Consider the following 25,578-nt stretch of genomic DNA (forward strand, 5'->3'; position numbering starts at 1 on the left):
GACACGGTCTCTTTGGGGTTGAATATGGACAGGAGGTGTTTCTCTCTCTTTCTTTCTCTCTCCCTCCCTCCATCTCTCTCTCTCTCTCTCTGTCTTCTTTTTTTCTCTTCTATTCTGTTTGCCTGAAAAGACAGAGACTAGTAAGAACGACTTCACTTATAGGAACTTCAAGAAATCTGCGGAGTGAAGTCCTAAGCACCAAGACTTAGACTTTTTTTAAGGTGGAGTCTCTGAAGATGAAAACAATCCTAAAGTACAGTGCATCTTTGACTTGTTACAGACAGCAGAGTGGCCCTGTTAGGAGGTTTTCATGTCTCTGCGGATGTCCAGGGTGGAGAGACCTGACCTGCCTTGCCCTTGGGCTTATTACAGTGGAAGTACATGCTCCTCCACCAAAAGGCTCGCATCACCTGATGACCTCTGAGCCTTGTAGATATGGTCTTTGCTGGTGGACTGTTAGCTGCCATTTCTTACCTTGCCTAGCACCTGTTTCCACCCTTATTGTTTTAGAAGCCAGGCCCATTCCCATCAGAATTGAATACAAGATTGAAGCAAATGTCATGGATGACTTGCTTTTGGCAAAACGGCCTTCGAGAAAGGGTTTACAGTATGTATTTATGAGGCTCAAAACTCATTCTCCATCACCCCAGTCCTTGGCTATCTGGGGCCGAGGGACCAGTCTGGTAAGTAGTCTGGGTAAGAGAGTGGAGTTACAATGGAAAAGCAACCATTCTCTCACTCGGTGAATTGTCGGGATCTCCATGTATTTGTGAACTTTGCGGCTGGGTGTGTTCTCTAAGTTGCCATGGGAACATCTTCAGAAAGAACAGCAAGGCCCTTGCATCTGGACAAAGTGATAAGTTGAGGCAAATCTTAGTTCTTTTTTTTTTAAGTTTTATTTATTTATTATTTATACAGTATTTTGCCTGCATGTGTGCCTGCCACCAGAAGAGGGCACCAGATCACATTATAGATGGTTGTGAGTCACCGTGTGGTTGCTGGGAATCAAACTTAGGACCTTTGGAAGAGCAGCCGGTGCCCTTAGCCTCTGATCCATCTCTCCAGGCCCTAAATCTTATTTCTGACTAGTTGTTTCCAACTTGGGACTTTTCCAAATGCAGAGAGAAAAGGATGAGTATAAGAAGGTGGGGTGCTGTGGCCTTCATTGCTGAAACATGACCTCTTAGAGCCACCTCCCATGGTTTTTTATGGGGGGGGGGGCAATTGTGGTAGGTGGTCAGATGCATGGACCTGAGTCAGAAGGCTGGGCTGTCACCCAGGTGGGCAGGTAGGTCCTCCCTCTGCTGGAGGGTGTGGTGTGACGCTTGGGTTTGATCAAAGCACCAACCAGAGTGGCTTCTACATGGGTCCCAAGCTCCAGAATTGCTAGCCCCTTCGTTCTGATTACAAAATACACCCCAATCCAAAATTGTAGGTGAATTTGTAGTTCAGACACACTGCTCTGAATCCAAAAAGAAATTTGTTACTTTGCCTTGAAAAAAATCTCAGGGTGTTTTTTGGTTTTTTGTTTTTTTGTTTGTTTGTTTGTTTGTTTTTCCCAATGTTCAAAATGTACAGACAAAGAAAACTGGATGGCACTTTAAAAAAGCTTCATGCTCGAATCAAATGTTTCTAGAACAATCCACCTACCACAGACAGGAAGACTCCAATAGAACAGGGCCAAAAACCAAAGAACCATCCAGGACAGTGGTCCCCAACTGGATCCCTAGGTCAGCTTCACAAGTCCGTCCCAGGGTACCAGAGAACTTGAAACCCTGGGAGCCCAGTTCCCGTCTCAGATATTGCCATGTGGAAGTATCATGGGGCAGAGTCTCCAGGAATTTTAGAAATCTCTGTGGATGCTTCCTGTGAGCTGACAGGGCCAAGGCCACTGCCTAATGTAGCAAGGTGACTGTCAACTACTATGCTGGCGCCGTCTTGGGAAAATCCGAGGGCTCCTGGGAGCTTTCCTCAAGCCTACTGCACTTGCCTCTGGGAAAACAAGGTAAGACAACAGGATCACTTTACACAAACCTCAGGAAATCCTAATGAGCACAAGGATTAAGAGCCACAGTTCTGGAGGAGACAGAATGCCTACCCCAAAGCTGCTGAATGACCACATGGCAAAGAACCACCTCCTGGCTAGAAGGAGGCAGTCACTGATCTCTGGCTATTGTAGCCAGGTTAGGTGATGGTAGTGATTTTTCCCCTTTTGTCTTTGAAATGGAAAAAAATATATTTACAAGACATTATGCAGGGAAAAATAGAAACATCTAACAAACTAGCAAATCACTGTGACTAAGCTCATGTCAGCCAGGACAACTGAGCTTCCTGGCAAAGCCAACTTGTCTGTACTTGCTATCAGCAAAGGGCCCCAAGTCTCCAGACAAATTCCATTTACATGAGGGTCTTAGTGCAGTTGATGCCAAGAGGAAAACACAGATCATGGTGGGGAGGATGTGGGGTGCATTGTCATTTCACATGCTTCAAGTTTTTGTTTTGCAAGATGAAAATGGTCTAGAGATTAGTGGCACTTGAGTTTTGCTTTAAGCTCATTCTTCAAATTTAAGACAGGGTCTCTAACATCCTAGGTGGGCCTTGAACTTGCTATGTAGCCCAGACGAGACTCAAAGTCATGGTCATCCTGTCTCTGACTCTTTAGTGCTCCAACTATAGGTCCCAGGAGCACAGGCAGCCAGTCATGGGTGCCCTTAACACTATTTTGTGGCTCTGTGTCAGTACCAGGGCACAGAGTAGAGCTCGGCTCTGAGCATTCCCCTCGAGAAAAGACAACCCATCCACTGAGGGTCTGAGGAGGCAGCTGTGTGCTCTGAGGACATCCTAACGGAAGTCAGTGCTGCTTGCCGCAGAAGCACAGAGCGAAGAGTGTGTGACCCACTCCATAGAGCATGTGGCAGGCGTCAAACCTGACGTCATTTGCCAAAGTGACCAGATAGAAGAGGGGCAGAAGAGTGGGGCCATTCCAGGTATGTGGACCTCTTGCACAAAAGCACAGGACTAACAAAAGAAGGGAGGCCCACAGAGGCAAGAGGGTCTCTAAAAAGACCCTGTGACATGGCCTACATGGCTTGATTAAAAACTAAATAAAAATTAAATTTAAAAAAACTTGGACTTTGCAGTACAGGAAGCAATGGACCCCACAAAAGGTATTGTTGAGATGCTAATTCTTAGAATACAAGAAGCTCCCTCAAAAGTTCCTGAGTTATGGCAGTGGCAGAGGCAAGTACAGGGAGGCAATGAACTCAAGGAATATTTGTTGTAATTGGGATGAATAAACAGAGTGAGAAGAGTAAGATATCTGAGCAGAGCACCTGGGCATACCCACTGTGTGTTTGTGCTGGTACTGTGCCAAGCATTGTGCAACACTGTGTCACTTGATCCTGGAAACATCAATGGCCTGAGTTCCTAGTCTGTTTTAGATAATGAATCAGAGCCTCCAGGGCCTTCAGAGGCTCCATAAAGTCACATGCCTACTAAACTATGGGAGAAACTCTGAGTCCAGACTCTTCTACTTATGTCACTAGGGGACAGACAGACTGAGGTCTGAGGTGCCGTGCAAGGCCAAAGCTCAGAAGGCCCCAGTGGACATTTCCCTGGTGCTCCTGGGGAAGGCTGGCCTGCAGGTAAGGACAGGAAGGATTAGTGGCTGTCAGGAGAGATGGTTTCAGCAGGAGCTCTGCTGTTGAAAGCCCTGAGGAAGTGTCATGGAGGATGAGGCATTCAGAGGCTTGGCCATATCAGGAATCAACAGAGCAGGGCAGAGCGTGAGGACTTGGAGCCAGGCTTGGCAAATGCTACACGGCTGTCAAGGATAAGGTAAAGCATAGCGCCTTCTCTGGCAACAGCTATGCTGCTAATGCTCAGGATTCAGGTTCGACTTGTGCATCCCTCCTCCTCCTCCTCCTCCTCCTCCTCCTCCTCCTCCTCCTCCTCCTCCACTCCCTGATAAACGGAAACGTGAGAGAGCCCTCCCACACATCGCTTTTCTCTAAGTGTTTGAGAGAGGCTTCTTTCGCATTTAAGTGCCAGATGGGCAGCTTCAGTCATCGCATATGCCCTGACACAATGGACATACATTGCATATGGTAACACACAGTAAAGCACAGCTGTAGTCAGCAGGAAGCCCTGCAGCCTCTGCTTCCCTCCCAGACTCAGCAACATCTAGGGTGGTTCATGCCTCTCAGAGACTTGGCAGAGATGCAGGAGCAGCATCACCGGAAGGTTCCAGAAGCCAGCCTGACCTTGAGCTTCCTTCTTTTCTGCCTGCCTAAGCACTGAGTCACCCACTTGCTGCTGTTGCTGCTGCTGCCGCTACCTTTTGAGCCTAAAAATGCATTTAGTGCATAGGAACACAGAGTAGCAGCTTGGTTCATGCGGAACTGACATCCTTAAATTAGAATTTAACTGCTATCCTGCGCCAAGTGAAGGAACAGAGGCAGAGGAGTACTAGAATCGAGACCCATGTCCCTTCGGGCCTTTGATAAATGCTACACATACTGACTGCTTTAGAAAGCATGAAGGAGACTGGGTGAGTCTCAGGTGAACCTCTGGCTTGGCATGTGCCCCAGGGCAAGTCACTCATGCTGTCACTTAACATGGACCATTTCCAAGTATCTCTCCTTGCACCCAAATGTAGAGGTGGCCTTGGTTCTTCTCCAGGGCAATGGTGTGCCAGGCACCAAACCTGTTTCAGGTGTCAGGGCTGGTGAGAGGCACCAGCAGAGCTGGACTCCAGGCTTGGAGGGTGGTCTGTGAAGTTCTGCAGAGCCCTCCACAGGAGGCCTGGCCATGAGGGAGTGCCTGAGTCACTATGCCTCAGTCTCTCACCTGTACAGTAATAGCTCTTCACCTGAAGGGGTCTTGTAGTGATGATGTGATAATGTGATAATGGGGGAAATGATCAGAGCAGGGCCTGCCACAGTGAAGCAGCAGTTTTAATAGCAAATACTACTACGACTTAGATCCACACATCATGCTTGTCCCTCGGCAGTCACTGTGGAGACCCTACAACTCCTTTCTAAGCCTCTAACTGAAGGGAGGAGGAAACTGACATCTTGAGGGACAGGAGGGACCTGCCCTGCCAACACAGGAGGCAGAAGTAACACCATAAGCTAAGGGGATATCCTAACTCCCTCATCCATGAGCATGGGACGGATCTGGATGTGCCATCCCCAGCCCCTGTGAGAGCTCAGCTAGGGCAGGTTCTAAGCACCCTCAACTAGAGAGGGAGACCCTGACGTCTAACCAGGCTCTTGTCCACCTATTTCCCAGGTAGAGGGCTTTCTTGCTGGCAGACACACACTCTGACCACTGAAGTTACTTCTTTACTCGAGGTCTGTCTCCTTAAGTGGAACAAGTTTGTACTTATGAAACCTTTTAGTTCTGACTTCCTTGGCTCAGTTAGCTGTGAACACTGGCTATAAATCTCACTGACTATGAATCCGAGATCATTCTCAGAAGCCCCCCCCCCCGGCAGAAATAGCCAGAGCCCAGAAAGCCACAAGCACCTCTGTCCTTATATGGTGGCTCCTGTTTTACCCAAGTGTGCTGCCCTGTTTGCTTCGGCAACTGCTCCATGACCCCACATCCCTGCAGACTGAGGGTCTGGGCCTCCTGGGTGTCTCCCAGTCATCAGAGCTCGGAAAGACAGCGTCCAGACATGTGTGTGTGGACTGAGCTCCTGAGCACACAGGCTCAGAAAAGTCAGAGGTGGGAGTTTGAGCTGGTCAGAAACCTCTGGACCAGCTCTCTCCTGTCTTTCTCAGCCGGGCCTGGGCTGTTACCTGCAAAGTGAGGTCAGATGGAACACCTACAGGGGAGGGGAAGGGTTTTCATGATTCCTCACCGGGGAGGGGGAGGGTTTTTATGATTCCTAGAGTCTCTGTAAAGGAGTCCTCCCCAGCCCAACCACAGACCAGATCAGCACAGGCTTTTTAGAGATGTCTCAAGAAGGGAGGGAAGAAAGGTAGGAGGAAAGAGGAGAGAGGAAGAGGATGAAGAGAGGGAAAGAGCCAGAGGGAGGGCATGCAGGCTCAAGTCCTCCCCACACAGCATTCCACAACCCCACGAGGTAGTTCACCAAGCGATCATGAGGCACCATCTCTCAATTTCCACCCTAAGGGGTGGAAACACACAGGAGGAAGAAACTGGGAGGGATTGCAGATGCTGATGACATGAGAACCTCTCAGCCTCGGCACTACTGATTTCCCCAGGCACTGCCGACTTCCCTAGCCCCAGACTTAGTGAATCCCTGTGTCTGCACGCGGCAGGCAAGTGCCCTGGCTGTGTCACCTTCACAACAGAAACAGCAGGGATGCTGGTGTCAAAGCCCCAGCTAGCTGCCATCCACTAGGCTCGTGTGACAAGGCGCATTACAGCTGCTGATTTCTATTCAGGAACACAGTTTACCAAGATTCCGCTGTATTCAGGGACATGAAGAGGAACAGATCTTTATAAATAACTCCTGATTAAAACGGAACTGAAAACTGGGAGACAGAACAGGAAGCAAATTGCTAAGCACTTATTGAGTAGATAACATTGGCTTGAAGATCTTAGTGCAAATGGCTGGTCTGGTTTATTTCCTTCTTGTCAAAGGTTAAATTCGGGCTGGAACCTTGAGGCACCAAGGCTGTGTGTGTCCAAGGATTGTTTTAAGGGGCGTGGCTCTCAGCTCCCGGAGTCTTGGGGAGATGCTAACACTGGCCTTGATTAGATATCCCTGAAGCCTTTTGAGCTCAGCCAGGTGGTGTGACCAGAACACTCAGCCACTGTTTGGTCCCTGGAAGGGCTGGCTTCTGAGCCCTGAGATTCTAGATGGTGATTCACCAGCTGAGTCCCGGGTGTGAAACTTGGGCTGCCCAAGGTCTGGATGAGACCTGGACCCGTGCTCTCTCCTGTTAAGCGAAGGTGTCACCCGCTAGCCTATTAGCTGCAAGCAGGCCACTACAGTTCATGTTCTCTGGGAGGTCGAAACTGAGAGGAAATGTGCTTATTAGGCCCCTGTCCTCGGAGAGTGGCCCAGCAGCTAAATGGAGGCACAGAGTAGAGGCTTAGGACAGAGCTGACTTTGCACGGACTCAATCCCTGCCTCCCTCCCCAAGGACCCAGACACAAATCCTGAGGGAGTTGATGGCAGCCAGAATGGCAGGGCCAGGGGACCCTTCAGGGAGGAGGGTGGGAGCTGAGACAGCCGTGGTGGGCCTGTCTTTCAGCAGCAATTGCAGGCGCCTGTGTGTACGCGGAGGATGCCACGGCTGTGCATGCGCAGGAAGGTAAAGATCTCCGAGGGCATGGCGTGGAAGCCAGGCTTGGGCTTGACGTTGTCGTAGTAGTGGTGCGTGATGTAGAAGCCAGAGGGGTTCATGGGGAAGGCCCAGAAGCCGAACAGGTGCACCTCCTCGCAGAGCTCCAGGGCCGCGGTGACCAGGATGAGGCCGGTGCTGATGCGCCGCGCGCGCACGCCCAGGCTGAGCCAGTAGCGCGACACGTTAGACAGGTACTGCGGATGGAAGAAGTAGACCCGCTGCTGCGACTGGAAGTCGTCCAGCATGTACTTGACGCGGAAGGACACGAGCGTGTTGCGTTCGTTGTAGAACGCCGGCAGCAGCACCGAGGCGTTCTCGTACCTCTGCAGCACGCTGAAGAAGGGCCGCCGCCACTTCTCTAGCTTGTGGAACCTGCAGGGTGGCAAAGTGAGCAGCAGCAAGCGCCGTGTGTCCTGGCAGCCCATCCTCCCTGCCCCAGCCCCCAGCCCCAGCCTCACACGAGCATCCCATCTCCAACCCCTCAACTCCCACCTTTCACCCCTTCTCCCACACACAGGACTGACAGGGCCTCCTGACCTCCCCGCTTCTGCCTCTCTCCTGTCCTTCCTTTCCTTGTCTACTTGTTTGTTTGTTTATTCACAGAGGGGGGAACACATGACGTTGCTAGTGTGAAGGTCAGAGGACATCCTGCCAGAGTTGGTTCTCTCTTTCCATCATGTGGGCCTGGGGATTGCACTCAGTTCATCAGAATGTGCAGCATGAGCCTTTATCCACTGAGCCATCTCATGGCTCCCAGGAATGTGACCTTTCTCAAAGATGCTTTTTTTTTTTTTTTTTTTTATGGGCACAGGAAAGGAGACGGTATGGGCTGTATAACTAGGGTATGGCTATAGGAAAACACCAGCGTTCAGCTTAGAGGCTAAGGGGAGCCAAAGAAGGTACAGAGGCTACGTCTGGGAGGTGAAGCCTCACACAGCTCCCCTGTTCTCTTTTCCCTAAGATTGGGAGAGACCTCTGATCTTGCCACCTGATGTGGCTGGCCCCTGCCTAGCATCTTGGCTTCTGCCCAGTGACCATCTCTCCCTCTGCTGCTCTCTCTGTTCTCTGAAGGCTCCTGGCTGTTGGCACCTGATGTAATTTGGCAACTCCACCCTCTTCCCCCTTGTCCCTCTTATCCGCCCTCTGGCCAGGCTGACTATGTGCAGGGATTTCAACACATCCCACAGCCCTCTCAGGCAGACTGACAGCGTGGAGCCAGGTGAGAACAGAGATCTTCGCCTGAGCAGCCCTCGAAGAGACTTGGACCCTGCTTGCCCCCAGCACCTGCAGAGTCCCTGACCACCTCCAGGAACTGCTCAGACCTGCACTGCCTACAAAAATTAATTAATTAATTAATTAATTAATTAATTAATAAACAAACAATCTAACTAATTTAGGCCCTGTGTATGGAAATTAACAAGAAATGAGGAAAGTTATTAAAAATAATTGTTATATTTTATTTAACTAAATATAAAGATGCTGTTGCTTAGCGTGTAATTAACGTAAAAATCAACAAGATGTGCTAAGTCCCTTTGTTTGTGCTGAGTCCTTGACACCCAATGATGCTTCTTGTAGACAGCCGACAGGTCTCAACCATTTCCAGCCATATTCTCAGTGCCCAGTGTTTGCAAGTGACTGGCGGCCACCAAAGTCAGCTCTAGAAAGAGGACCACTGACCTGTCAATTATGATGCTGGGATTCACGGTGACTACATCTGTCTTCTCTCCCACATCTGTGGTATACATCCCTGAGATGGGGGGCAGGTTGCACCTGCAGAGAGACAACCTCGAATAGTTAGTGGTCAGTCACCTGCAGGTGGCTGGGAGAGGAAGGGGAAGGAAAGGATGTGCTTACAGGTCAGAAAGAGGCAGAGGCCACCAGCAGGGCAGGACCTCTGTGGCTGGCTAAGACAAATGTCCTTTCTGCTCTGTGTCACAAACACAATAGCAAAAAGTTCTATCCTTAGTCTCTCCCAAGTTACAACCATGGAGATATTTTCTGAAACTATCATCAAAAACACATCCTTAAAAGGGGTGGGGGCGCTGCAGAGACCAATCTGCCAACCAAGAACCATGCATGGAGGTAACCTAGAATCCCTGCACAGATGTAGCCCATGGCAGCTCAGTCTCCAAATGGGCTCCCTAGTAAGGGGAACAGGGACTGTCTCTGACATTAACTCAGTGGCTAGCTCTTTGACCACCTCCCTCTGAGAAAGAAGCAGCCTTGCCAGGTCACAGAGTGGGACAATGCAGCCAGTCCTGATGAGACCTGATAGGCTAGAGTCAGGTGGAAGGGGAGGAGGACCTCTCATATCAGTGGACTAGGGGACGAGCAGATGAGCATAGGAAGGAAAAAGGGAGGGAGGATGGGACTGGGAGGAGATGAGGGAGGAAGGGTGGGATTGGGAGAAGATGAGGGAGGGGGCTACAGCAGGGATACAAAATGAATAATAAATTAATCTAAAAAGGCTGTGGTAATTCCTGGGCCTCTGTAAGGGTATGGAAGCAAAGAGATGTGGGAGCCATGCCTTGTCTGGGGACTCAGGACTTCTCTGAGGAAGCAATGCCTGAGCTGAGGGCAGGAATTAGCAAGAGTCAGCTGGCAGAAGGACCAAATGCCTGTGGGATAGTCCAAGACTCCATTTGGAAATGCAATGCTGAGGTACAACTTGCAGAAGTGTGTGCAGTGTGATCTGCAGAAAGACCCTGAGGTAAGGAGAGTAGGGTTGCCGAAGCACCCAAATCCTAACCTCTGAAACTGGGAGCTCTTGCCTTAATTGGCAGGAAGGACACTGCAGCTGAGATTGTGCTAAGGATCTGAGATGGGGAGGCAATTCTGGATTAACCAGGTAGATCCAGGGAAATTCCAAGTGCCTATTTGTGTGTGAGTGTGTGTGTGTGTGTGTGTGTGTGTATACATATACATATATATGTTATAATACACCTTCCTTGTCATATCATATTCTCTTTATATTATATATAATACATATTATATATTATAGTAATATATAATGTAATATATAATATATACATATATAATGTATATAATATATATAACATATTATATAATATATATAATATTATATATTACATATTACAATGGCTTCCATGCTGTGGTCCATCTAGCCTTAACGATTGGATCTAAGGGTGACCCAAGAAAACACTGTGCCAACTTCTTCATGTAACATTCTTCGGGGTCTCCCCAAATCAGCATTACTATCCGAGAGACCCTGAAAATCTGTGGGTGAGAGAAAGGCAAACATCAAACTCTTAGGTGTTTTATCAAGGTCCTTCCTCAGGGGAACCTGGCCTGCTCTTCATTCAAGGGGCTCTGGGTCAGCAAATGGCTCCAGTCTGGAAACTGGTTCACCGGCTGAGATTATTTTTTGCTATACTCCAATGAAGCCTTTCTCTTATTTGTTTGAGAATTTTTTTTCTGCTCATATAGATCAAACAAAAATGCAGTAGGCTTCTTATCTATTTCATTCCCAGAAACACCATGATTGACTACCCTGTTCCAGAAGTCCACGCAAGTCATCTCACCTTAAAGATGAGTTTCCTCTGCTGCCCTCTGTGGGGTGGGCCGTGAAGGCACTGCACTGTGCGTGCTGCCCTTCGCAGTAACTACAATGGCCTTGCCTTTGGCAGTTCAGCACTGCCACCTGGCCCCTGCTACTCTGAGGCCCAATCAGTCCCACTGCATTTAATTCAACCCACCGAGCAGCAGTGTCTCCAAACTTAAGGTCTAGGAAAAAAAAAGGCAACAAGGCTCTTCACATGTGCTGGTGTCGCACTCACAGGATTAGTGAAGGGCATGTCTTCTGGGCCTTCCCAGTCTGGAGGATTGGGTTCCAGTCCCCTTTAGAATGACAACCTAGTTGACAGGTGTCAAATGTCACCTGTGAGTGACACCACATTCTATAGGAGCCCTGAGAAGGGTGCAGGTGGGGGCAGCCAGGAAAGGAAATGGCAAAAAGCAGCTGGTGCTCTTCACTGCTGAGCCATCTCTCCAGCCCTTGAAGCTCTCATTTTTAATCCCTTGCCTGGGCTAAGTAGAGAGTGAGGATCCCCATGTGAAAAGAGAGGCATGCCACATAAGGAAGGAGAAATGCAAAGATCCCTCTCCAGCTCAGTTAGGGCGTGGGTGAAGTCACGGGCATCCCTCCTTCCACCAGCGTTTGCAGAAAGGGACAACCCATGTAGGTAGCAGGGGACTGGGGTTGGGAGCGGTGGTCTGTGTTCACCGTCAGCTCTACAGGGCTGTTAGTCTTAGGGCCTCCCATCCAGAATGCCACTTGCTTTTCACATGCGCCACCCCCACCTCCATTTTGAAAACTAGAAACTAGAATCCCAGAGTCCGACAACCTGCATTAATGTATAGGGCTAGAGGGGTAAGAGGTCCTTGACTCATGAACATAATGCTTAAGCAGAGCGCACGGACAGTGACACACATGGGGGAAGGGCTCAGAGGGGAGGGCCATGGAGGCAACTCCTTACCGGAAGACAAAGTCAGCACTGTTGATCTCCTTCCCGCAGCCGCTGTTCTTCAAGATGCCTCCGTTGCCCACCACAGCACACTTCTTAAACTGAGATCGGTAGTAGGGCATTTCCTGGAGAGGAACATGGATGGTGTCACAGCCAGTGCCACCCCACCTTCATCTGAGGCTTAACCTCTGCCAAAAAAAAAAAAAAAAAAAAAAAGCAAAAAAGGTCCCCTACATGAGCTCTACCCATTGAGGCAGCTTTGTCTGAAATGTGAGAGAAAGGGGAACTCAGCTGACAGAGGAGAAGAGGAAAGGAGGGACTGGCTGCATTCAGTGGCTTTTCCTCCCATTTCTGACACCAAGGAGTTGGCAGGGCCGCTTTGCCCCCAGCACCTGCCAGCCAGCCAACCGCTCCCCACAGGAAGCCTCACTGCATCAGGAGCTCAACCAAAAGGAGCTGTCATGACCCTCTGTGGCACACTTGGGTCTGTGAGCCACATTCCCTGTGGGGACAGGTCTAGGGAACCAGGTCAGGGAGAGTGCCGGGATCTCACAGTTAATAGGGGGAGAGGCAGGACAAGCCACAGCAGTCTTAGGAAAAGTCATGGGGAATTTCTGGTGTTTTCCGTGAGTGTGTTCTAAACATGTGCAAATCAAGAACTGTCTAGAAACAGCCATCTCCACGCTCCACCCAGTAACCATAGAATCGGAATTCTGGGTGGGCAGGAGTCTAGAGAGCTGGCCTTTTAGAACCCCAGAGACACCTGTGTGCTAAAGGAAGCTGCCGTGTGCCATGACTTGGGGGCTGGAAAATCATGGGCCAAGGCTGCTCTACCACCTGTTTTTGTATGGCCGGCAAGATGAGAATAACATTTATATCTTTAAATGGTCTGAAGCCACTCAAAGAAGACATGTGGCATGTGACATTTATGTAAACTTCTGAAGTCTGTGCCACTGAGGCAAAGCTCCCTTCATTAGTTTATTCAGGATCATGACCACTTTCAGGCTGGGACCACGGTGGCAGTAATGATCATGATGATGTGACCTGCGGGGCTATTTACTATCCTGTCCTTTTCAGGGAAAGGTGTGAAGACCCTGCTGTATCTCCTGACCTCAGTGGTTCATGCTCTGGCTTTCCAAGGACCTGCAGGCCAGCCCAGGCTTCGTCACATGGTGCTATGACTTGCTTAAGATGAAAGTTTATCTGCCACCTGCCTCATGCCCTGGGCCTTGAGATACCCACCTAGTGAAGGTGGCTCAATATCACCCTATCAGCTCTGTTCTGTACCTTCCACTCATTCTCTGAGCCCAAATCTTGCCAGATCACTCTGGTATCAGCAATAGGACATACAGAGAGACTCTGGTTTTATCTTGTTTGCACCTCCCCTAACCCATTAAAACATGCAGGCCCTCCCAGGGCTCTCCCTCCAGAACATAGTCATGAACACACCTTTGCCATCCCCTTTCTGCCAAAGCCCTACGATGCCAACATCACAGAACCATCTGAACTAGCCAAAGGTACAATTTCTGCATCCTGCCCCCAAAGAGTCCAGAACTTGGATCTGTGCCAGCTCTCAGCCTCAGTGGTCTAAATGAGCTATGGATGTGGACATCTTTACCCTGTAGCCGGTGGGCATAGAGCTACTACACACTGAGCAGCCCACCTTCATGCAACATCTGATATTGGAGATGTATTATAAGTAACCAATGCCTGCTCTGAATCCTAGGGTCATAAAGAGACTGAGACTTCCAAGGGGGGAAGAGATCACCCAAGTGCTACACTAACAAGTGGCCAGGTGAGACATGCCCACTGGAATGGTAGTGGCAGGGCTGTTGAAACCATATTCTGATGCACAGAAAAGAATTCACATCTGACACTGCAAACCTGGTCAAAAGCCCGTGGCTAGGAGGTCAAGGGGCCCAGGGAGGAATCTATAGCTGTTGATATATTAAAAAGTATATGTTGTGCCTATACATCATATACTTGCCTTGTACATAATTATATGTATCCCTATACATAAGAGCTGCTGTCAGTTTTTCTCAGAAAAGCTTCTTTTGCACTTGGCAGTACGTGTAGCTGCAGAAATTAATAACTAGACTAAGTGACCATTTATGGCTAACCATAAATGGGACATACATATCACTTTCTTAAAGGCTCAGGGAGCATCACGGAAAGGAGAGTGGACACAACGGAAGAACCATAGGATGGAATAGAGTTTGGTGGAATGCATCTGGGCAGGGCATGATGGTGGCACTCTTGAATTCACAGTAGCTGTGATTACTACACCAGATTGGACCAGTCGACATGCTTTTATGGAATGGGGATAGACTTGGGAGCCCCAGCCATCCCTGGGTATCTATAGGCAGTTAATGGTTGCTAGGCAGGGTGCGGGGTAATTGCCCATGCTCCTGTATGCAACCTCAATAAAACCCATTGAGATACTAAGGGGGGGAAAGATGAGAAGGGAGTAGGTTGGAAGGGGAAGGGACATGGGAAGGGAACAAGAGAGGATGGTGGTGGCAGTGGAGGGAAATAGGATTGAAATGCATGGCTATGAAGCCATACATGAAAATGGCATAATAAAACCAATTGTTACATATAACTAATAAATGCTAAGAAAAAGCCTTCTTACAAAATGACAGCAGGGTTTTCTGACGTGGCTGACACTCAAGCCCGGGCCTCCTTTCTGGTGTTGCATGCCTTGTGTATGTGTTCTTCTCTTGTGCCTGCCTCAGGTGAGGAATCAAGGTGCAATTAATCCCTCTCCTAAATAGCTGTGGTATAACGTTGACATGCAATCATATAGGCAGAATTTTAACCCTTTCCCCCTAAATCATGAAAACCATAGCTAGTCAGCACTGTCTTGTCTAGACAGGACTCCTCAGGAAACCAGTGGATGGACTACAAACCACTGGGCTTCAGACCACTGCTTAGACGAAACCAAAGCATCTGCACGCAGAGTGCAAGGCACACTGGGCAGACTTGGGGCATGCCACAGAGACCGCCCACTCCCTCCCAGACCCCACCACATCGGGGTGTACCTTGGGAAACATCTGGAAGATCTCCCGGCTGATGTGATAAGAGCCACTGGAATCCACCTCGTACCTGAGCTTCGTCTCAACCGGGGTGTTCTTCTGGGTGGTGAAGAGGAAGCTAGGAGCATTGCAGCATCTGGACAAGGTGGACCTGCCAGGCATGGAGACAGGGGTGACACTGGGCAGAGCATAAAGGGGCCCTTCCTTTCCACCCCATTCCAACACTCAGTTCCCACCCACCTCCTCAACATCTTCCTGGTGCCTGTGCTTCTCTGTCTAGGCCCCAGGTTGGCGTCCTACTGAGAAGCTCTGGCTGCCATACTTTCATGATGGCTCTTGTCTTTGAAGGCTATGGCACAGACTAATCCCACACTAACCTTCTCAGGCTGGAAGGAAAAACTAGACACGAGGGCCTGCACCTCACTAAACCTCACACAGCACTCAGCATGGGTACGTTCAAACCACCCTGTGACAGCCAAGCCATCCAGGCCTTGACTGATGCCCACGCAGCTACAGCAAGACTTCCGCCTCAGAGTTCCACAGCTCCAGGACATGCTCTTCCCATGTCACTCATCCAGTGGCCTGAAGCCAGAGTTCGTTAGGGTCTCAGCCCCCATAGCCAACACTCAACAAAGATCTTCCCTTATCTCATAAAACCAAGGCCTGTATGGTCACCAAAAGTGCTGTTTCTCTCACTCAGAAGCTGACTTAGGAGGAGGGGAAGGCCAGATTGGAAATGCAGGGTTGGTACCAGCTGCCTGCCTGCAGAAGGTGGAACATGGCTCCTTAAAGAAGTTTCAGGAATTCAGTATAGATAGGAAGGAAGGAAGGAAGGAAGGAAGGAAGGAAGGAAGGAAGGAAGGAAGGAAGGAAGGAAAGAAGAAAGGAAAGAAGGAAAGAAGAAAGGAAAGAAGGAAGGAAAGAAGGAAGGAAAGAAGGAAAGGAAGGAAGGAAGGAAGGGAAGGAAGGAAGTTAGGAAGAAGAGTCCTCACATTTTTGTTTCAGAAACACTCAAAGCTGAGCTACAGCAGATTAAAGCTCTGACACCAAATTTAAAAGAAAACAAACAAAAAAGCCCAAGGGAAATGGGGCTGAAGCAACCTGGTTTTTTGTTTGTTTGTTTGTTTGTTTTTGTTTTTGTTTTTGTTTCTCTCTTCTCCAGGCCTTTCCAAGAAAGCTCTTGTTAGGGTTAGCTCTTGGGAAATCTTGCCCCCTTTCTTGGAAACTTAATGGGTTCTGGCTGTGGCCACGGGCACAGATCACTGCCTCCTTGATTACTGGAGTACTAGAGCCAGAGACTGGAGTACACCCTGCTCCAAGCTCAGTCCCCTTCAGGGTCCAGGCAGTCATGGTGGAGGGACCACCTTCTCCACAGAGACCTGAGATGACCACTGGCAGGTCCAGGAGTCCTGGCGCTTTCTCATGAGCTCTGGGATAGAAATATGAGTTGGCACATAGCATCCAGAAGCTCACTGAGGCCATCAATATCAAATAGTTATATTTATAAAAATGTGTCACTGCATACTGCTAACCCCACACACTATAAGCTCAGTACTTGGGAGTTAGAGGCAAGTTTATGAGTTTGAAGTCAGCTTAGGCTACGCAGTTAGAACCTATCCAGAGAGAGAAAGGTGGAGGAAAAGGAAAAAGAGCGAGGGGGAAGGAAAGGAGACAGGAGGGGAGGGAAGAGGAGAGGAGACTTTCTGACCTGCTATTACCAACTGAAAGAAAGTGTTGATGAAGAAAATACAAAGGCCTGGTGACACCTACTTTCTACAGCCTCCTGTGTTAGATTCCTCCATGTCAGTAACTCCTAAGTTCATTTAAACTTGAACCTGAGTGGCTGAAACCCAGGTTAGACACAAGTTGCCAAGACCACATCAATTTCTTAGTGTAAGGTTTACCTGACCTGGCATGATACCACAAGCTGGCAGGAGGCTAGCAATGGAGAGAACCCGAAAGGCCATCATTAACAAAAAAGCATTTTTGGATGCCTCCCAACTGTTCCCATAGGAGAGCCTGGAAATACAGCTACTGCTTCTCCCAGAGCTTACTGCCTGTTAATTATGGTTAGAGAGGGATTAAGAAGATCAACAGCCAGCTTCAGACATCAGGTGGAAACATGGTAAACACAAGAGCTCCAAGAAGGTGGGGAGAGCTGCTGTCCCAGGACAACGGAGGAACCTTAAGCAAGTACATCACTTCTTGGAACCTTAGTGTATGTACATCAGCCTGAGCTAGAGGTGACCAGCCCAACCTTGTAAGGCCACAGCAAGGGCCACAGAGAAGCATGGAGGATGGTGGCTGACCACATGCTGGCCTTGCCACTGCTCATATTCCTAGGCCCCTTGGGGTCAGCTCCAGGCAGATGCCCCCTGAGAACTAAGTGTTTCTGCGCGATGGGCATCTGAAGAAGCAGCAGTGGGGACCCACACCGCGAGGCGTGAGGACAGGTGACAATGCATACTTGAAAAGGCTGGCTTCAGAGGTGTCCATTGCCCACTTGCATATCTGGAGGCTCTTCCACCTGTCGAACAGATCAGACTGCTTCACCCTGTGAGAGAGAGGTACGATTGCACCGCATGTCGTCACTGTTTCCGAAGACCCTCCCTTCCCTGCCCCCGCACACCACCTCTGTGTCCAGCATTCTACTTTCCTTAATCTTGGCGTGAGTCTAGTTCTCAGTAGAAGCTCAGGACCCCAAGACCTGCCCTTCACATGCAAACAGTACAGAGCCAGCCATCCCCTGGTGTGACCCTGCGGGTGTGGCAGGATTCCTATTTCTAGGACTCCACAGTTATAAAACCTCCTAACGTCCAGAGCAGCAGCGCACACCTCTAATCCCAATACCTAGAAGACAGAGGCAGGAAGATTATGCATCCAGATCCAGCCTGAGATACACAGTGAGTCTGAGTCCAGCCTGGACCCTGTATCCAAACAACAACAACAAAAACCCCACCACACACACACACACACACACACACACACAAAATCCACCTTCTTAACTCGGTCACTCCATATCTATACATCTTAACTGCTTTCACCTCAAGCAAGTTGGCCTGTCCCATGTGCTTCCTCAGAGGCCAGCACTGTCAGAAATCAGTCTATTTGGGAAACGAGACCACTTCCGTATCACAATGGCTGTGTAAACACTGCCCTGCACAGACTATGGGGCTCACAGCCGTGGCACTCCCTTCTCAAGTAGGTCAGGAGCAGGAGAGAGACCCACCTCTGAACAACTCCAGGCCCCACACTGCTGGCTTTAACATCTCTGCTCAGGATGTTCCCAGGCACTCTCAGGAAAAGGAACACTGTCTAAATAGAGGTGATTCTTCCTTGCACTGGCACCCACAGAAGAAGTAGTATATAAATTATAAATTTAACATTACATATTTATAACAGTACACTCAGACAAAGTTTCAGTGTGGGCAAATGTGGGCACTTGATAAATGTGGTTGGTTTGTTGAATGAATGAATGAGTAAAAGAATGAATGAGTAAAAGAACTAAATCAAAACTGAGAGTGCCGGAAATGAGTGCTGTAGTTGCACGCACTTGTAACCTCAGCACTTGGAAGGCTGACACAGGGAGGGCCGTGAATTTCAACCTTGAGGCCAGCTTGGGCTACACAGCAAGGTCCTGTTTAAAAAAGACTGAAAAGGGTAAGGCTATGGAACCTGGGAGCCGCTTCTGTGGAGAAATGCTGGGTGCATGCGTGCGTGCGTGTCTGCCTAGCAAACCAAGCATCATTCCACTATTCCTCGGGTGTGTGCATGTGATACAGGGTCTCTCATTGGCCTAGAACTCATTGATGTGTGTGCATATGACACAGGGTCTCTCATTGGCCCAGAACTCATCGATTAGGCTAAAGTAGCTGCCAGCAAGATCCAAGGATATTCTGTCTCTGCCTCCACAGCACTGGGATTGCAAGTGTGTACCACTACATCTGGCTTTGTACATGCTGGTACTCAGGTCCTTGTGTTTGCAAGACAGGACCTTTGCTGACTGAGCCATCTCCTCAACCCTTGGCATCAGATTTACAGTGTCAAGATTTACAGAATTCTGTTCCAGACTCCCTTGAGGCAGTATCTAGAAGTTTCCAGTTACTACCTTAAACCCGTAATAACCTTGGCTTTCAGAAACAGCAGAGCCTTGGGGACAAATCTCCTCCGGAGGGGACTTGGGGCTGTCTCTACACACAGGCGCAGTCATCTGAGAAACATCAGGTGGCTCCCACAGTCCACGACAAGCAGGACCAGAACTGAGGTAATGACCAGCCAGCCCCTGAGCGGCAGAGACAGCTTATCATAAAAACTCTCATGCCACACCTTAGGTCTTCCTCCGTTTAAACTGCCAGTGCCCCCAAAAATGGGCTGGGATGCTGACGGCTTCCATTTCCCCAGTGTGGTTAACCTGAACCATATTTATTAAGCTCCCTTCCTGCCTTTCTGCTTGTTTGAGTTCTGGGGAGTGGTTAGGCCCAATCTGTTGAGACCACCTCCCAGAATCAAGCCTGTTCTAGGATGTCAGTACCACCTGTATGCATGTTTTCTTTAGGTTTTTCTCAAGTTGATAGAGGCCACAGTCTTCTAGGAAGAGGCACCCTCAACTGAGAAAATGCCTCTATCAGACTGACTTGGAGGCAAGTCTGTGAGGTATTTTCTTACTTCATGATTGATACGGGAGGGCCCAGCTCATCCTGGGCAGGCAGCACGGGATAGGATAAGAAAACAGGTTCAATAAAGAGACTTGGTGTGAACTCAGACTCATCAACAAGCTCATTAGGCTGTTGAGACAAGCTAGGGTCATCCTTCCCGACACCTGCTGTGTATCTCAGCACTGCGTTAGTGAGGAGCGCAGGCTTATTCCTGACCTGTGGCATTTTATCATGTAGGGAGAAAGATCAGGGCGAGGAATGAGAATGTGTAGGCTTTACAAAAACTTATAGGGGCTAGGAGAGAGCCTAGTCAAATCTGTTCAGCAATAACGGCAACCGATGCCCACTTCATGTGTGCCATGCACCTGCCCGGTCTGTTATTGTACCATCTTATTTAATACTTTTTAAAATCTATGAGGGGCTGGAGAGACAGCTCAGCAGTTAGAAAACTGGCTCTACATGGCTAGATGTGGAACTGTAATAGCACAAACAGCATTTCCCTACATGCATGGAGATTCAGAGCAACAAGGAAGACACATGGGGAAGAAGTATAGACTGCCTTGTCTGGAAGTGGAAGAAAAGTAAAGGACTCAGGAAGTGACTGCCCCATGGTTGGCTGGAAGCTTTCTCGAGGAGGGATGCCTTGCACAGAATCTTGGAATAATGTAGACGTGAGGCACACTACCATCTGGGAGAAAGTGTAGCTCAGTCAGAGTACAAAAGCCCCTGCAGCAGGAGCATGCTTGGTGAAGAAAGGTGCTGTTTCCTCCTGCCGAAGGCAAGCCTTCCTTGCAACTTTCCGGAGTCTCCTAAGGCAGCCCTGCTCCCCTCAGCCCACAGGACATCAGAGAATAGATGCCAGCAGCATTTTGGCTTACCACTGCTCCTCTCCCCTTACCTCCCTGCAATTCACAACACACACACACACACACACACACACATGGTACTGCTCAAACACTTCAGAGAAATGCAGCATAGCCAATGCTCCAGGCCAGGGGCCCAAAGTTTGACTGTTCCCAGTGTCCAGACCTTATTCTGGGTGTTTCCCATGCCCTTGTCACATCCTAGTCCAAGGTCAGGGCTAGACACCTAGCCTTAAGTCCTGGCTCCATCCCCAACCCACAGTGTGACCTGGATAAGTCCTTTAATCTCTCAGGACACTCGGCTGCTTTGTCTGCATTCTCTGCCCGCCTTGAAAGTTGTTGGAAACAGCAAATGGAGTCACATGTATAAAATACACTGTAGGTTGCAATACAGATACAGAGCCACCTCCACCTTAAAGATGCAGGACTGACCCAGACTATCTGTTCTTTCTCTGGTGGCATCACCATCATCCCAGAAGAGAAACCAAATCATTCAGACTTGCCTGGATAGATAGTGACAAGGCTCTCTGTAGAAGAGAACTCTCCACAGGTCCACAGAAAAAGGAGGGGCTTAATCAAGAACAGGATGACAAAGTCCCTCCCCCAAAAAACAAATTCCAAAACCACAGGAGCAGTGGGCTGAGGCACGGCCCTAAAAATGAGAATCAGTAAAAGACCATGAGCCTCAGGGGTGGGGCTGGAGCTCAGGGTTAGAGTGCACACCTAGCCTGCATGAGGTCTCGGGGGAGACACACCTGCTCCTCCCCGCTGTGCCCCTCCCTCCCCGCCCTTGCCAGGACCGAAGAGAAAGCAAAAGAAAGCAACAAGACCATCCAGTCCAGGGGCTGGAGAGATGGCTCAGCTGTTAAGAGCACTGGCTGCTCTTCCAAAGAACCTGGGTTCAAATCCCAGCACCCACATGGCAGTTCACAGCTGTCTGAAATTGCAGTTCCAGGATATTTGACACCTTCGCACAGATATACATGGAGGCAGAACACCAATGTAAATAAAATAAAGTCAAAATCATTAAAAAAAAATCCAGTCCAATCCACACCCTGCAGCTTCCTCCAACCAAATATTTGATGTCAGATAAAGTGGGAAAGTCAGACCATCCATTCCTTTCTAAAGTCCATGACATCAAAACCATGAACATTCTGTACCATCTCAAATATTGTCAGACACAAAACTACCAGATTCTAATTGTTTTTAGTCTGAATATGAACATGCAGCCAAGGGTAACTGAGTCTACCTGAATGGCACAGAACAAGACAAACCACCAGGTAAAATGACCACAGAGAAAACTAATACAAAATAAGAGCCCTAAAAGACATCTGTGTTGTCTCCAAAGATAACCAGTACAATAGCACATTCTTAGCAGTAAGAATATGCAGAAGCAGTAAGAGCAATGCAGAAGCTGTGTGTGTGTGTGTGTGTGTGAGAGAGAGAGAGAGAGAGAGAGAGAGAGAGAGAGAGAGAACATTAGAAGAGTAGGGAGATGACATTGAGGAATTTTACCAGGGTTGAGAAGCAAAAGGCAAAAAGAGAAATGATGAAATTAAAAGATGCACAGAGACCCGGTCTCCAAACGATACAGGTGGGGAAACAATTGAAGACACCCGGCCTACACTCAGAGAAAGAGGGGAAAGGAGGCAGAAAGAGAGTGAGAGAGAGAGAAAGAGAGAGGGACACAGAGAGAGATCATTTAGGCATGAAAGGACCCAAACCCTTCCCTCTCACCTACCGATTCCTGAGACTTGAAAACAGGCAGGAGTAAGAAGGAGAAAATATGAATCAGCCCTGGGTTCTAAACAGAGCTGATTCCAACCCTAAAGGGCAGAGGTAATGCTAACGGCCTCATCTTTTGTGGCACAGGATCTAGAGACACTGGAGTTGATAGAAGAACAGCTTACTTAGGTAATCCATCCACAACGAACACGCGCATCCTGGGCCCATGCAATGTCTAACACAAGGTACCCGAGCTCAGAACCTGACTTCGTTGAGCCCCAACCTGGCAGAGGACATAGACATCCTACAGCTATTCCAGATCTGAGCTTTGAGAGGCATGAAGACCACCCAGCCCAGAGAGTAGAGCTTTCTGCCGGTGGCCATGGCTCCAAGCTGCTCTGTTCGGCCTCATTATTGCATTCTGCACCAAGTCCAGCTCCAGAAGGGTTGGGAAGGAAGCCGGAAGCTGGTGTGAGCATGGGCAGTAACTGAAGGCTTACTTTTAAAGGCAGACACTCAGATGACTAGAATAAAACCTAAATGATTTGAACAAGAATCAGCAATGGACATTTTCATGAGAAATCATGGCAGAGCGGCTCCTCATGCCTCTGACACTGTCAGGAAGCAGGCGCTCTCCACGTGGGCGTTTTCTGGCTGACTGAATTTTACCATTGATCTGAGAAATTCTGGATCAAAATTACTCCTGCGGGAATCACACATCTCCCTGTGTGCTCAGACGGAAATACCAGCTGATGCTCCGTGTGCTGGAGGGAACAAGCATGCATCCACGCAGCTGCCTCTGTCCACAGATGGGATTTGACCTTTTCCCTGTGATTCAGGTCAGTCCTGCTGTGACCCACATCATGGCACTAGGCTGGAGCACAGTCCAGACTGACAGCAGGTGGACAATCTCGGGGCTGCCTGGACAGAAACCACCCTCTGGGCTCTCTAATCCCTCCCACGGAGGACCCACGGACCCTCAGCTTGGGAACTCAGGAAGGGAGGCAAGGGCTTGCTATTCCCTGACACCCCACAGACTCACACGACTGATGTGCTGTGAACGGCCCAGTCTTGCCTTTACTCCACAACTCAAGTCCCCAGACATGACAGCTGCCATGGAAGAGACCGTCTATGAAAGACTGACTAAGCTTGAGGCCACCAGCTGGATTGCTGTTCATCCCAGGAATCTATCCTGAGGAATGGGACAAGGTATCCCAAAAATAGATGAGAACTGACACCAATGGTGGAAAGACACAAACACCACCAAGGAGTCCATGACCAGGGACAAGGGTAGTCAAGGGCATTGCTGAGGTTAGTCTTCACTCCCCACGCTATTTATCTGTAGGTTCATATCAAAGTGTCTTGGTAACTTTTCAGCTGGTCTCTAAGTATACACTGTAACATCTAGCTTCCACATGCATACACACACATACACATTCTCACACACTCACACAACATACATACACACACACACAAACACATTCACACACATAAACACACACATATAACATACACATATATACACGGACATACACATACACACCCCCACACATATATACACACAAACATATTCACACATACTTACATACTCACACATATATATGCAAACACATACACAAACATATACACACATAAACAAACACATATACTTACACATACACACATTTATACAAACACCCCATATATATATATATATATATATATATATATATATACACACACATACACATAGACACACAAATACCCACTCACACACATATACACACACTGCGTGTATATAGACACACACATACACACTCACACAGACATATATACACACACATACATATACACATACACAAACACATATGCACACACACACAAACACACCAAAAAGTGGGAAAAGAAATTAAATGGCTTGATAATGGAATTCTGTGGTGGCAGCCCCAGAAAACTGCTGCAGGGACTACCACCAACACACAGAAAACAGCCGGTTTACATGCTTCCTCGGCACTTTCTGTCCAGGCCTTGAAGAACCCATGAAGAAATTGTTTTCCAGTTTAAAGCTTGACTGTTTTTCCTTTGAAAACTCTGGGAAACACTGCCAACAAGGGTTCTGTGCAACCCCAGTCAGACATGTCAAGGCCTCGAATATTTAATTCTGAGAAAAGAGAAGCAGCCTCTGCGTTCTGCTCCCAGCTGGGTAGGCTTTCTCACATAATTCCTCGGAAGCATTCCAAAACATCTATTAGCCCACACCCCTGTGTGCTGCCTACAACCCTGCCCACAGCGTTCCCCGATCCTCAGAGAAAGACACAGGTGCAGGGTGACGTCTGGTGCCATGGCTTCTATTTCCCCTCCCACGCTGACCTGCAAGCTGCTCTGGTCCCTCCGAGCCAGGGCCCAGCAGGGACCTTCCTGCCTCAAGGGCTCATGCCGACTGCTCCAGTTAGAATGTCCGTGGCCTAATTAGTAGCCACCATCCCACAGACCAGAACTTTATCTCCTCTTCCTCAGCAAGCCATTGCCACGCATTACCCACCCCTTGGTCAAGCTCTCTATCACCCTGAGGGTTTGTCTCTGTTTCCCCACTGGGCTGTGGACTCTCCGAGAGCTGGGACCACAGTGGGTGCGTGCTCATCTGCAGTCGACCCCAGAGGAGGAAGACCTCATTCATCTCTACAAAGGCGCACCGATTACTGCTCATTACAGGCACATCACCAATACAGATGATGCAACCTTACTCTCTGGACTTGCAGCAGCAGCAATGCCCACGGAGTCTGCTAGTTGGGATCTTATGCATCTCCTGAGGGCCCATGTGTTGAAGGCTCTTCCTCAAGACGATCTATTGGGAGGCTATGGGACCTTTAAGGGATCAGTGCATGGGGGGGCGGGTCTCAAGGTCACTGGGACTGGCCCTTGGAGGTGCTGGTGGGAACCTGGTATCTTCCTCCTTCTGCTTGGCCATGGAGACGGCAGCTTTGTTCTACCTCAAGCTCCCGCCCATGGCATGCTGCCTCAACACGGCGCCCAAGACTGTGGGCCGGCTCACCTCCGAGTTATGATCTCATTATATATTCATTGTAGTCACGGGGAGTTCACTGACAGGTCCTGTGTACAACTCAGAAAAAAGCTACTCGTGCCGCTTTTATAGAAAAAAGAAGCTGGAGGAAAGAGAGTAGATACTCACACCTACTGAGTGCCACTGCGCACCCCGACCAGTCAGCACCTGCTGTCTATGGTACAAACCGTCTCCACCAGTCGGCAGCTATGCTAAGAAGCAGGCAATGCCGCCTCCAGTAAGTAATTTGCCTAATAATTAGAACTGGCCAGGCCCAGAGTCAGCTTTTGGTCCCAGGGCTGCCTGAGCCCAAAGCCTACACTTTCCTCATGACCCACACTACTTGACAGATCATGTCAGGGGATCATGAGTCCATAGAAGCACCCAACGTTACCTCTGTATAAATTTTTCTCTTGTCCATGTCCAGATGTAATTGTTTCCCAATAGTTTC

At 49.0% G+C, this 25,578-nt stretch overlaps 1 protein-coding gene across 2 annotated transcripts in view; it reads right to left on the minus strand.

Moving 5' to 3' along the window:
* Positions 1-1,213: 1,213 nt before the first annotated feature.
* Positions 1,214-25,578, minus strand: part of St8sia5 (ST8 alpha-N-acetyl-neuraminide alpha-2,8-sialyltransferase 5) — a 62,547-nt gene continuing 38,182 nt past the window's right edge. For both annotated transcript variants that reach the window (XM_021662323.2, XM_021662324.2), the window contains 5 exons: positions 17,312-17,398; positions 14,851-14,995; positions 11,822-11,934; positions 9,003-9,095; positions 1,214-7,697 (listed from right to left, as the gene is read on the minus strand). In XM_021662323.2, coding sequence (XP_021517998.1) covers positions 7,229-7,697; positions 9,003-9,095; positions 11,822-11,934; positions 14,851-14,995; positions 17,312-17,398 — 907 coding nt within the window. In that variant the 3' untranslated portion in view covers positions 1,214-7,228. The remainder of the gene's footprint in view (positions 7,698-9,002; positions 9,096-11,821; positions 11,935-14,850; positions 14,996-17,311; positions 17,399-25,578) is intronic.

This window comes from Meriones unguiculatus, chromosome 2, assembly GCF_030254825.1.
Source record: "Meriones unguiculatus strain TT.TT164.6M chromosome 2, Bangor_MerUng_6.1, whole genome shotgun sequence".
NCBI classification, from domain to species: Eukaryota; Metazoa; Chordata; class Mammalia; order Rodentia; family Muridae; genus Meriones; species Meriones unguiculatus.